General features: G+C 50.9%; 1 protein-coding gene across 12 annotated transcripts in view; it reads left to right on the forward strand.

Moving 5' to 3' along the window:
- Positions 1–14,025, forward strand: part of LOC121676365 (DAB2 interacting protein) — a 163,924-nt gene that overhangs the window by 104,197 nt on the left and 45,702 nt on the right. The window contains exon 1 of one of the 12 annotated variants that reach the window (XM_042052768.1): positions 12,055–12,394. The exons of 9 other annotated variants lie outside the window; for them this stretch is intronic. In XM_042052768.1, coding sequence (XP_041908702.1) covers positions 12,282–12,394 — 113 coding nt within the window. In that variant the 5' untranslated portion in view covers positions 12,055–12,281. Of the gene's footprint in view, positions 1–12,054; positions 12,395–13,523; positions 13,614–13,730; positions 13,849–14,025 lie in introns of those variants that run through there. 2 more of the 12 variants (XM_042052769.1, XM_042052771.1) reach the window with 2 other exon arrangements.

The raw sequence follows: 14,025 nt of genomic DNA on the forward strand, positions 1-14,025 counted from the left end.
GCCAGGGCCCAGCCAGCTCCCTCCATCCCACTGTTCCTGGTGGGGCTGATGGGAATGGGGCTCTCTGTCCAGTATGAACATTCATGTTTGTGGGACAGGCGGGAGCTGGTGGAGCCTCAGAGGGAATGACCACAGCCCCCTGGAACATCCTGGTCCGTGCCCCATGCGGGGGCTGCTGGGGCGCTGGGAGCAGCTGGGCTGGGCACCTCTGCCCACACTTGCCCTCCTCCACCAGACCTCAGGAAGGGTATCCAAGAACTGGCTGTGCATCTCCACATGCCAAAGAAGTCTTTAGGCTCTTAGGGCAGCCAGGACGTTTTCCATGTGACCAGAAGGGATCCTTTTGTTCAGCACATCCAGACCTGTTCTGTTCCCAATGACCATGTTTTTGAATATCCTTCATAACTATATTTTCTCCATCTTGACATCACTGAGGTTTTGTTCCCTGTTCTCCCTCCTTCTGGAAAGCTAATCTTGGATTTCACTTCTCTCATGGTTAAAAGCTCTCTCCTGATTTCCAAGTTTGAATCTATTCACAGCCAGTTTGAGCCTCTTGTTTCCCCCGTGCTGCCCTGCAGCTTGAACAGCTCTTGTGCCTCTCATACTCACTCTGGAGTGGGTACAGTCCTCGTGTCGCTGAGCCCTTCCCTGCAGACTGGACCAGGTGAGTGTCACAACACTCCAGCACTGAGCTGGGTGTGACCCAGCAGGTGACATTCCTGCACTCCTCTTGAACTGAGACTCAGCTGAATCCCATGTACAATCCCAGCCTGGCTGCTGCACCAGCATTCAGCCTGGACAAAACACTGCAAATCTGAATGGATGATCCATAACCAAACATATGCAGGTCTGAAGAAATAACTCCCACAGCCTGCTGCCAGCTGGTTGGGAATAAGGAAAAAAACAGTTCTGAGTGTGCTGTGCAAGCATCCTCCTTCCCTGATGGGGGAATGGGCTGCTGGGCGCAGAACCCCTGTGCCCCTGCTCCAAACACAGGAACTGGGGCTGTTCCATACCCAAGGGAAATGTCTGGCTGCTCGCTGCCAGCACTGTGGGCAGGGAACACGAGGCAGCTCAGTGGAAGGGATCAGATCCCTCAGTCCGTGGGCTGGTGCAGAGTGTGTGGGCAGCTCTGCAGACTGGTTCTGCTAACGGGGTGCTCCACAAACACCTGATTTTGCTTTTGATGGTGTTATCACTGCTGGTGTTTAATCAGGTAATGGATGGCTGTTGGTATTGGTTAAATTCCTGAGTGATTCTATCCTTGGAGAAAATGAAGTGTTTGTTATGGAGATAATCAAGTGGTTTTTATGATGATACAGTTCCCTGGATTGAAGCAGCAGAGTTATGGATATGGAGGTACTCAGTAAGCATATAGAAGGCTTGCTTGGCCTGTTACCTCAGGGCACCACGCAGCCCTTGCTCATGTCCAGGAATTCCCAGTTTCACGGGATCAAAAGCCTTGGTGAGGGGAGTCTGCAAGGTACAAGTGGAGCTGGAACCAGGTGTCACCAGGCTGGGCATGGTATTTTAAACTCTTTTGCTATATATGGCCCTTGGTTATATTTCAGTGACAATATTAAACTTTAAAAAGATGAGTGGAAGGAAAGGAGACCTTCAAATTTAGTTACTGCCAGGAAATAATACTCAGCACCACATAGTTGTCATTCTGCAGCAGACAGGGATTATCCATAAACCCTGTACCTCCAAAGTGAAGGAGAGTAATAAAGCCGACCCCAGGCGCACTTTGAACTTGGCTACCTCTGATTAATTAAGTTTTTCCTTCCTTGAGCCTGATTTAGTACTTATGCTCAGAATGAAGGATTTAAGTTAAGAAACAGTTGAGAAATTGAAGGACAGCTCTCATCCCCTCTTTCCCATCTCATCCCCTTCCCTATCACATGCACACATCTGGGTAGCAGAGGGCTTGATGTGGCTGCTGAAAATCAGGCTCTGAGGGCATTCCTGTCCCAGAATTCTTGTCATTCCTCCTGCAGTTCCACCACTTTCTCTGTGGATTTTTATTCCTGCCAAGCTTGAAATGTCAGTGGGGCATGGCAAACATCAGCTAATTCTGGCCGCAGGTCTCAGGGCAGTGGAAGGTGTAATAGTGATCCTGCATTTATATGGAAAATAGGAAGGTGTCTGTGCCACTCTGGAGTATCCTCCTTTCATTCATTTAATTACAGAGCTTCCTGGGACATTTAAAATCTGTCTGTGGCAGGGCTGAGGCTCAGCGCAGCCATTCACTCCACATTCAGAGAACTCCTCTGCTTCCCGCGGAGGGAGTGAGGGGCTGGGAATGAGGGAGAGACCGTGGTGGGTTCTGAGCTCCCCAGGTTTGCACAACAGCCCCGAAACTTCGCAGCCCTCCTTGGTTAATAGCTCTAATGATCATAAATGGGTTCATTAACATGCTGATGTTTCCAACCTTCTGTTTGGGCAGGGCAGGGTTGAATAAAACAGAGAGAGACCTGAGCAGGTACAATGAAAACCCATGTCCTGGGAAGTCAGTCAGCCCCTGCGTTCCTGTGGAATTGCTGTGGTTGGTGCTGTATCCCAATTAACACTCAGGGATTGAGAGGGGCGATGGTTGTACCTGGGTAGTCAGATCTAAAAAAACTTACCCAAAATTATTCAGCTTATCCCTTAATTAGACTTCCTTAACCCACTTTTTTTGGAGGAGAAACAATTGTTTAGAGTAATGAGAGAGTCTGTTTTGATTGAAGGACGTACAATAACCTGCCCTGAATCTGCTCTGCTGCATTGTACCAAACTCACTTATTTCTCTATATTTGTTCATCGTCAAAGCATAAATAATTTAGCATTTTGTCTCTCCCTGTGAATGTGAGAAGCATGCTTGCTGATTCCAGATCAGATGGAGCAGTGATGTTTATTACTCTGATGTTGGGGAATGATTGTTGCATATTTAATATCACCATATCTAAAGCTCCTGTAGCTGCGTTCCCACTCGCAGGATCGGCGTGAGGCTTTCTCCGAACACTCTGATCTGCAGCCCTCCAAGCTGTGCTGGGATGGAAGCAGAGCCTTTGCCTGCCCACTGTGACACAGGGCATGAGTGACAACTGCATTTCCAGCGTGCCCAGCCTGGCTGGCATCCACCAGCCCACAGCACTGCCAGCCCCACCTGCTCCAAAGTCATTTATCTCACCCAGAAATACTCAGAGACTTGCACTGTGTGACAAAGTAAATACCAGAAGTAAAACAAACCTCATTAAAATAAAGTGGCTGGATGATAAGGCGAATGGTTAACATACCTTTAACAGCAGTATTTCTTTTCTTCATTTTATCTCACTAATGCCTTTAAAAACTGCCTGAAAGTATTTTATAGTAATTACTAAAGGAGCTGGAGTTTTTAGCAGTCTTGTAATGAGGAGCTGAACATCTCTGATTTTAGTGGCTTTTTTTCAAAGTGTGGGGAAGACACCAGGCAGGGAGTGAGGATCTGGGCCATGCCTATTATTCCTATTTATAATTAAAATTCCTTCAAAGTGTGGCACAGGTATTGCAGCATCCTGCAGTCCTGGGCTGGGTGTTCTGCCATCCACAATAGCCTTGCAGGACTTTGCTCCAGCACCTTGCTGAACTCTAGCTGGTCACCCAGCACCGTTTTCCATTTTCTCCTCTAAAATTCTATCCATGGAGATAAATTCTTGTACATTTTACCTAAGCCACTTGCCAGAATAAAGGGAGTGAGGCACTGCTTGGCAATAGTGAGAAGCAAGGGAGAGAGAGCAAGCTTTGTCCACGAGCCATTTGCAAGCCAAGGCTGTTCCACTGGGTCACATTCCTGTTCTCTCCGCCTTGGCGTGGATCGCCTCTTTGTAATGGAGTCCAGTGTTCCCAGTGTTTCCAAACTTGTTTCAGTGTTTGCAGCAAGCTGGGATGGTCTCCGAGAAACAGTTTGTGTGGATGTGATTGAGGGAAGGAACGTCACTGTGCTGGAAACAGAAACCCTGCAGGCACTCCGGCCCTCCGAGAGCCATGCCAGTGTCACAAGGTGGATTGGGAGGTGACTCTCCCCACTGTCCCCACATACCATGCTTGGATCTGCACCACGGAGCCATCCCAGTGCCTGGAGCGCTCCTGGCAGGAGCCAAACCCACTGATGTGCTCCAGGAGCAGCCTCCTCTCCTCCCAGGGAGCAGACAGGGCAGCAGCACCAAGTCTTCTACTTAAAACTTGCCCCTTGCTGCCCGCTGATGTGCCACTGCCCCAACATGGCACCATCGGGGTGACAGAACCGTGCAGAGAGGGGAAATCTCCCATCCAGCCCCTGGAGCCAGCAGTGCTGGTGGACACTGCTAAACAGATGTGGATCAGAACTGCTCCAAACCTTGCCTTTACTGGCACACAGCCGTTGTGCTTGTTCAGTATTCTAAAAGCAGAGTTAATAACTATTTTTGTCTCTATTCTCATTTCTCACGTACATATAAAGGCTCGGCTGATGTTTAGCTTGACAAGCCAGGCTGCAGTTTGGATGCCAAAAATCTCCAAACTGTCATGGAGGGAGACAAGGATAAAGGAAAAAAACAACTTAGATAAAAGGGCTGTGGACTCAGAAATGCTGCATGTGGCACACTTCCCAATCCTCAGAGAGACTTATTAATTCACATCGTGGAAGTGTTTGTGGTGCACAACTCAAGTGGCTTCCTGGCTCCACTTGGGATCTCGCTGCATTTAGGAAGAAGTTGCTTTCACATTCTACAGGCAAAGGAATTAAAAAGTTGTTTTGTTTCTCAAAGTGTATAAGGTAATAAAGTGTTTAAGGGATGGAATAAGGCAGGCCAAGACTGTACTCAGGAACTGCACATCAACCTAATGCCAGGGGGGTTTTATTGCCTTTTCCCAAACCACAATGTTCAGACTTGGATTTAACATTCAGTCCTTTGCTGCATCCTTGCAGCTCCCAGAGCTAAAACTGATTTTTGCCCAGGGACTGGGCTAACACGTTCCTCCAGCTCTAATCTCTTTACAAAAAACCAAAGCTAAACAAAAAAAAAAAATCCATAAGCAAAAAATCCTAAGTTATTATCCCATAATTTGTAACATGGATGTGAGTGTTGTAGGCACTTAACAGACAAGGCACTTGGCAGCTTTTCCCAAATTCTCTATATTCTGTGTGGCAGCTGGTGCATCTGGATTTTGCAAGAGCTGTAGGTTGGAGAGCACAGAGCATTTAACCCATCCCTCATCCCAGGGAAGATTCCTGTTTTATCCTCACATCAGCCAGCCAGAGCCTCATCTCTTGTGCTTTTCTCAAGCGTCCAAAGAAGTGAAGAAATCATGGAACATTCTTCTCACTTGGCAATTGTTTTAATTTCTCAGAAGTCTGCACTGTGCCAGGCCTGTCCCTGTCCCACCTCTGAGCCCAGCAGTCTGAACTGCCACCCTTGTGCCCTGTAAACGAGACAGGACTGAAGCTCGTGCAGGGACTCAGTCACAGCCCGTGCTCGGTTACTCACCAAGAGCCAGGGTCCGTTCCTGTAATTGCTGCTGACAGGCTGATGATTTCCTCGTGGAGAGCCAGCCCTGGCAGGGCCGGCATGGGCAGCTCCAGCCTGAGTGAATCACACTGCATGTGATGGGCTCCAGGAGCCCATTCCCGACTGTGGCTGTGGCTGTGGCTGTGTGTCTGGGATTTGGAGCTGGCAGCCGTGTCCTGGGCAGGGGGATGAAGTCAGGGAGCTGCAAACACAGAGTGGGCAGAGCAGGGATACCGGGGCTGGTAATAGGAAATGCAGCTTTGTGCCTCACAGTTTGAAACCAAATGGGCAGGGATGGCCAGAACTGATGCTTCTGAGGAGCACTCCTGAAGAGGCACTGGATGAGGTGGCCCAGGGCCATTGCCCCCTGTCAGCCCCACGTGGCCTCTGGCTGGGGTACAGTCTGGGTACCCCACACCTCTGCATGGGGTACAGCCCCACGTATCCCTGGGCAGCAGCCTGGGCAAGGGACATCCGTCTGTGGGGTGGGCTCCTGGGTGGGGAGGTGGCACAGCTCTTGCTGAAATGAGCTCCCCTTTCACCTAAATTCATTTGGAGCTTCAGCTGAATCACTGGCGTTCAGCTGTGCCTGTGTCCTCCCAGCTGAATCCTGCTCTGTCTCCCACCCTGTGACAGGGACATCAGGAGATGGCTGGGGGTCCCATCCTGGAGAGGACAGTACAGCCCAGGGCCACATAGAATGTCCTTTTCGAACAGCTCCATTTGTTTTACGAAACCATTTTAGGCTTTAATGCTGCTCGTGCAGGATGGTGACATCGGAGGCTTGAGGCTCCCGTTTGCGATGGAGTGGGAAGCAGCTGGGACTGCATCAGGATGGACTTTGCTTTTTTGCTGTGTTTAGAGCACAGTTGCTCATTTGGAAACTCACCTGGTGCTTTCAGTTTTGGTGCCCTGGAATGGTGTATAAAGGCAGCCAGGCCCTCTCCTGGAGCCGGGCAGGGACTGGAAGAGCAGTCCCTGTCACCAGAGGGAGCAAAGTCATGCTCATCCCTGGCTCTGGGCTGGGACATTCCCGGGCTCCGCCTGCCCGCTGCCCACCCAGGCCAGCACCCACATTCCCCTCTCTGGCTTCCTTGCTGGCCACGGCATCTGGGAGTTCTGGGCAGGCTCCACCACAGAGCTGTACATGGGTTCCAGCCATGGTGTAAATCCAGGGCAGCCTCATCAGCTCAGGAGCAGATTGCAGTGTTGTTTGTGAGAACATACGCTGGCCCTACGTATTCCCAGGGATTTGACCTAAGCTGAGCATCTGTCAGGATAAGAAAAAGTGGTTTAGTGCAGTGGCATGGCAGCAGTTCAGCGGATGGGCAGCAGGGCAGAGGGGATTGTCAGCTCCTCCCACTTGGATGGTGGTTTTATATTCCATCAGAGGAAGAAAAAATATTTGCAGAAATTGGTGTTTTGAGAAATTAAATACAAGAACAAAATCTAAACCAGATCCAAACATTTTGCATTTTCTCAGAAGAAAGTAAAATAGAATTTTTGGGCCCTGCTCTGCAGATTTAACCCTGCAGAGTTGGGAACTGCAAAGCAATGCTAGTGGTGGTGAGTGGAAAAGGCAGAGCCAGGACTGTAAGGAGTGAACCCCAGCAGAAAAAAAGGTGTCTGTGCAACTCTGTTTATTTTAACTCAGTCTACTTTACATCAACTCAGGCTCTTAGAGTGTCTGAGCAGTTTTAACTCTTCCTGTGATCAGTACAGGCTAATGGCCTAAAATGTAGGTTTAGACATTAAGAATGGAGTAAAATTGCAGGTGAGACAGGCACAGGTCTACCTCAGGGAGTTAACTGAGGCTGGGCTGGGTTGTGGGGAGCTCTGTGGTGACCCTGAACACCATCACAAAGGAAAATCCTTCCAGGTTCTGTCTACAAAAATTCCGCACAACTGTGAGTGTAAAATACAGTCATTTTTGCAATGATGATGAGCTGGGTTTAATTTAGTTAATAACTGAGGCAAGTTAATCCTGTTCAGGCAAGGATCAAACCAGTTTCAGTGCATCTGTGTCAGTGCTTTGCATCTCTCTAACTAGATTGATTTAGAATAGCTTGGTCACAAAAGGAAGTTGCCTCTACTGTACAGCTCCTGAACTGGGGCTCACACCTGCCCCTGCTCCTGCCTCCATTCCCTTCCACAGGGTGAAGCTTTAGGTCAAGCTCCCCTCTGGCTCCCTTGTTTAGAAGATGTGGGTGGAGATATCCACGTGGAGAACGCATTCAGGAATCTCCAGAAGATGGTACAAAGTGTTTCTGGTCAGGATGATTTGCTGGGTCTGGAGTGTCCTGCATGTACAGGAATGGCTCTGCAGCTCCTTCTCCTTTTGCTGGCAGCCAGGCTCTGGGTCCCTTTCGCAGGATTTGTGCAGAGGTGTGGGCTGGGTACTCGGGGCAGGAGCAACAGGACCCCCTGGAAGCTCAGCAGGGCACAGCTCAGGTGGAGCCAAGGAGGGGCTGCAGCTCCCCGGGTGAATTGTCAGCAGCAAAGCTGACACGCTGCTCACTGTCTTCTTTTAATTAATGCCTCATTCAGCCAGGCTGAGAGACTCTGTTCTTCTGAGGGCTGCTTTAGATCTGCAAAGCTTGTTGCCACCATGGCTGGCTTTGTCTTGCAGGTAGCAGGAGGCACAGTGTGCACAGACACTGCCATTCCCCGACACATTCCGAGTGCAGCGCACTCCCCGTGGCTGCAGTAAGCGCCCGGCCTCCCTTCCCTGGAGAGAGCCATCCTGGCTGCATGCTGAAATCCAAGCCATGGCTCTCATTTCCAGTGGAATAGCCAATGTTTCCATCTTGGGGAAGCCACATCCACCCTGTGTAACCCCAGCTGGCTCTCAGCAGACCCTGGCAGCTCTCACAGACTCCCTGATGCCCCAGCCTGTGTCCACAGCAGGGAAACTGAGGCACACAAAGGCAGAGTGACCGCACCAACCCTGTGTAAGAAAAGACAAAGCCTGGTTTTTTCAGTCTGTACCTACTCCAGGTATCACTGTGATATTCTGTCAGCTCTTGCCATACAGAGATTTATATGAAATCGTTTCTATTCCATTGAAGCAATTTTCAGAGATTAATTTTTGAGGGTATTAGCATTGATTCCTGAGCACACGTGCCTCCTCCTCCCGCCAGTGGTCCATATCCAGGGAAAGCTTCATTGTCTGAGCTGGAGGAAAGCTCACTTGCCCTAATTTATTGAAAAAATTAATTTTAGATTTAAAATGGGGTTTTCATTTATGAACCCTGCTCAATCTGTTCTTCACTCCTGAGTCTTCACCCTGACCTTTCCCTTATCTGAAATCCTCTGGGCTGTACACTGTGTTCATTAGTGAAACTTCCAGGAGGGAGCAGCAGGTGTGGGCTGTGGATAAGGACTGCACGCACGCTTGGCTCTGTGCTTATCCAGGTACCCCTGGCAGCTCCTGGCTGTAATTTAATTTAGGGCAGTGCCAGGATTTGGACTTTTTAAAGAGTTTTTCACAGTTTGTAAGTTTTAATAACAATTTTTACATCAGCTCTGGAAGTAGCAGCCCTTGGCATTGCATGGAGAATGCAGTAATGATACTTGCACTTAAAAAAATGAGCTGGAGAAGTGATGCAGTGCACCCCAGTACTGCCAAGTTTAATCCCTGCTCATGGAGTGGTGAGAGCCAGGATGGTCCAACAGGGTCCCTGGGGCTGACCTGGGTTTGGTGCAGAGCCGTACCTCACACTGCTCCAGGGGAAACAAATGGGTCGTTCCCAGAAAAGGCCATAGAAAAATCACTGGCTTCCTTGGTGTGAACCTCTCATTCCATCTGAAAAGAAGGTTCCCATGGGAAGGATGTGCTTTATATCCATCCCTAGAAGACACTAAAACCTATCTGGCTAAAAGGCAGATAGCAATTGGAAGAAATTAGCTTTATATCCTGGTGCCAGCTATGGATAAAAAAACCACAAACAAACTTTATAATGCTTTGAGCTTTTCTTCTTGTTGTTTCTTTAAGGGAAAGTTTGGCAGCAGCAAAAGAATATTTTTCCAACTTTATTCTGATTGTAAATTTTGCATTCTTTGGATATTGCTTTTTAAGAACATCGTTTTGTTGAACATCATTCAGCCTCCAAAGTCAGCTCTTCCCTATTAAACTGAGCCCATTATACAGGCCAGTGTTGTTAGACAGAAGGACAAATCACAGGAAAACGTAGTTTAGATGCTAAAACATCTATTTGTGTTTGTCAGGCTCAAAGTCATTTGCCACTGGTACCCCTCTGTAGTTTAGATTTGAAATTCAAAACTTGACTCCTGCAAATGCCTTGGCTCAAATTGTGGTTGAATGTTAAGTGGTGTCTCTGAAGCGAGACTAATCGCACGGAATGATATTGGATGTTTGCAGGAATGGGACCTCACAAAAAGGTTTAGAAAAATCTGCTGCTAATAACAATGTTCTGTTTTAAATAAAACCTGCAGAAAAGATGAGTGGCATCTCAGTAAAGTCAGGTTTCCTGTGGATTGGGATTACATTCCTAGAGGAAAGTCTAATGCTTATCCAGGAGACCAGAAAAGTAAAGCTAATTATAAGCAGAAAGAGAAATTGGCCAGTCAGATGCACTGTCTGGGTGCTGTGAAAGGTGGCTGGAGGCAGAGTGAAATATTCTTTCAGTGTCAACACTCTTGAAACAGTTCCCCATTTTTCAGGGGTGCTCGAGTCAACTCTGCCCCATCACTGCAGCTCAGCTCTGGGGGTCAATACCGCAGGGGAAGAAGCAGCAGCCCAGTAACAGCCAATCAGCTGTGCAAGTCCATGTTTGGAACGTTAATTGTGCTGAAATATGGGCTTGTTCAAACTTTTTAAAACAAGTGCTTTCATGACATCAATGGCTATTTGATTTTAACTGTAAATTTGGAGTAGATCTGGATAATCACAATCCCTTCCACTGCTAACTCCTTGAGGTTATTAGGAAATTGTTTGTTTCCCAGTGATAGACAGTGTGGTCATAAAGCACAAAGCACTGGCTTCACAGTCAATAAAAAGTGAGAGATATCTGGGTTTAATAGCTCTGAAAGGTAAACATGGCAGGAGTGTGGAAAGGCTGCTGCCTGGAGGGCTGGAGGCAAAGCTGTGACCATCCTCCTCTGCCCAGCCAAGGAAACAGAGTCAGCCAAGCCTGGCTGGGACCAGAGGAGAAAATGTGACCCAAGAGAAGAGGACTATAAATAATACAAATAATAACTGGGAATGGAAAACTTCCTGTAATAATCCATGGAAATGTACTGTTTACCTGCCCTGACAGTGGCATTCCTTCCACAAATGCCATTTCTTGAGCAGTGGGTGATGCTGGGATCCCATCAGGAACAGGAGGTGTAAGTGTGGAGAAGGGGTGGGGTGGAGGGCACGTAGAGTTCCCGGGGACAGCACCAGCACTGCAGGGGCAGTGACAGCTCTGACTGTGCCATACACCTCGGTATCACCTGCTGAACAGAGGGAACAGCTGTCTACAGGGAAACAACACCTTGTGCACACATGGTGTGAGCTACAAGCTCGCTGGAAGGAAGCCGGATAAACCCTGGCTTGGACAAAATGAGCTGAGACTTCGACGTACAGGTTCTTCTTGGTGGCAGTAAATGCTCCCTGCAGCAGTATTTGAACACTGAGTCAGTGGAATGTGGTTCCTTCACTGCCTGGCACTCCCTGGGGATGGGGACAGAGCAGTCCCCAAGGCCCTGGTCTGCAAAGTTTTAATTTCTGTCTGTACCTCCTGAGCCACACATGGTATTCAGTCCAGAGGCCGTGGAGAGGGAGAGGGCAAGGCATGGCCTGTGCACTGCAGATCGGTGTTCCAACAAGTTTGTGTCTTTTAGACTCCAGCCCAACCCCAGAGCGATCGATGGGACAGGGGCACAGTGACACTTCCCATGTCACTTTGGGAAAACACAGTTGTCATTTGCTGAGGTGAGTGTGGAGAATCAATGTGCAGCACAACAGTCCCACAGGCTCCAAGGTCAAACGTTACTTCATCCTGATGCCTGGCTCACTTCCCAGCCCTGCACAGACCAGCTGTCTGGAATTTCAGGTTTGGGACAGGGAGAATTCAACTGGGCAGCTCCCAGCAGACAGAGCTCTGTCACTGGGTCCTGCTGGCCTTTGCTGTCATGTGGAAGCTGCAGTGGAGCAGTGCTGGGTCCTTATGTCAGCTGGAGCTGCCACAGTTCCCAGCAGAGCCGGCTTCCTGCAGGAACACAGGCCAGAGCACGTGCTTGGTGGGTTCAGTACTTCCTTCCAGAGTGTCCAAATAAAGTGTCTGAATGTGCAACAGAGACTGTTCCAGCGCTGGGCTGCAGAGAGAACCTGAATTCTCCCTCTCCCGCTGCCTTGGTCTGCTCAGCTCTCCACCCCACTGCAGGTGCGAAGGCTCGTTCCAAAGTTCAGGTTCTGTGTTTTAGTGCCTTGGCAGGAAGATAAAAGGGTTGGTAAAACTGTAACTTGACCTTAGCATTTCGCAGCAGCCACGGAGATAAGGTGCTAAAGGAAATACAGAGAGCAAAACACAGATGGCTCTGGGGAAGGGGAGCCCACAAGGCAAGAGCTCCGTGCAGGGCTCAAGAGCCGCGGGGGAGCCCGGCTGGCAGGCGGGGATGGCTCTGCACTGCTGACCAGCATCGCAGGCTGGCGGGCACCGTATTTGTGCTCCGCTACACAAAGGACCCCTGTGCTGCTGCTGCTGCTGCAGATTTGAGAAGGAAAAGATTGACTGAAGCTGCCTGTTATTATTTTTGGCTACTCCAGCAATGTATCAAAAACCTGACGCTGGGTTGATGCTGGTGCCCTACTTTATAGAAGCCCTGAAAAGCAGATCAAGGACAGCGAGCTTGTCTCTCTGCGTGGCATCTGCCAGCAAAGGGTGAGAAAACTTCAAACCGCTGGTGGGGGAACGGGGAGGCAAAAATGAGGCAAAATGTGCTAAATCCAGAGCGCTGTTTGCAGACTTCAAGGGAAAAGGGGTCTGCATGTCCTCTAGGACATGTCTGCTAGGGAGGGAAGGTGGGACAGGCAGAGACTGGGGCATTCTGCTGCCAGCGTGGCTGGTGAGCTGGTGCCATTGTCCCCGGGGTGCGCTGGGGACCAGTCTCTCTGGAAGGAGAGTGGCCTTAGGTGACCGTGCTCCTTGTTAGCCAAGCCCAGCAATAATGCTGCTTCACGTTTTCTGGATCCTTTGGCTGTGAGAGGGTCATGGCCACCTCTCTGGCTGAGGAGGAGAGGCACGTAGGGGAGTCTGTGCAGGGAGTTAGTGTTGGAACTGGGCAGAGAACCTGCGAACTTTGACTCGTTTGTCAGTGCCGTGCACGGTGGCGCTGGCTGGAGGGATGGTCTGTCTGGGAATCCGGCTTCTGTGTCCCTGGAGGAGGCGAGACCTGTGCCTGCTGCCTCGGGCAGGATCTGCCCGTCTGCCACTCTGGGACCTGCTTCCTTCTCCTGTGCTCTGGGGAAAGCCCGAGGATTCCTGTCACCTGGGGATGTTTACCGTTATTGGCGTTTGCCCCTCCAAAGCTGACCAGCGTCCGCAGCCCAGGTGCCGGCTTCCTCCGCTGATCCGGAGCTGCCTCGCATGAGCTGGAGGATTTATGCTTTGCTGCAGACATGGACAGTAGCCTTTGAAAAGTGGAAGAGGAAGCAGCCATCAGTAGGAGGCAGGGGACAGTGCCATGTGGTGGTTTTTCATTTACTAGATAGTCCTACTTTGTTCTTGATGAGTAATGGAGGCATTTGAATACGCCAGGATGACAGCAGCAGTCTGGCTCTGGGAACGTGTCGGCGTGGGCTGGGTGAGGATGGTGGCAGTCGGGACAGTGGGACCATGCCGCGCAGCCTTCCCGTCTCTTCTCCGCTGCCTCGCGTCTCCTCTGCCGCTCACCTGCTGCCCCGGGCCCCGCGTTCCGTGAGGCCGCCCGGGCCTGAGCCCCGCGCCCTCGGGCCCCGCCGGGGAGCCCAGCCGGGAGCCCCCGGTGAGCTCCGCGCCGATGCGGGCGCGCTCCGTGCGGGGTGAGGACCATGGCTCACGCAGGGGCCGCCGGCTGCTGCTGCAGGCGCTACTCCCTGCTGTGGATCGCGCTGCTGCAAAGGTCAGTGACTCGGCTCTCCGAAACGGGAAAGGAATGCGGTGCGCGGCCGAGGGCAGGGACAGGCGGGCGGGCGGCGCCGTCCCTCCCCTCCCGGTGCCGGGCCGGAGGACGCGGCGGGGACAGGGGTGCCCAGGGCAGCCGACGCACGACACGGGCTCCCGGAGAGCTGCGCTTTTCCCCGGTTTATCACAACAGAATGAGACCGACGGGCGGGACAGGCGGGATGAGGCGAGGGGTGAGCGGCTTGCGGACCGCGGGGCACGGGGCGCTGCTGGGCAGCGACGGGAGGGCGAGGGGGGGAGACCCCCGGCCGCGGGCCACAACCAGCCCACCCCGCGCCCCATCCCCCCAGCCCCCCCCGCCCGCCCCTCGCTCTCATGATAAACCGGGGAAAAGCGCAGCTCTCCGGGAG

This window comes from Corvus kubaryi, unplaced genomic scaffold (genome assembly GCF_017639235.1).
Source record: "Corvus kubaryi isolate FWS band 111438036 unplaced genomic scaffold, C.kubaryi_AGA036_p1.0 78, whole genome shotgun sequence".
NCBI classification, from domain to species: Eukaryota; Metazoa; Chordata; class Aves; order Passeriformes; family Corvidae; genus Corvus; species Corvus kubaryi.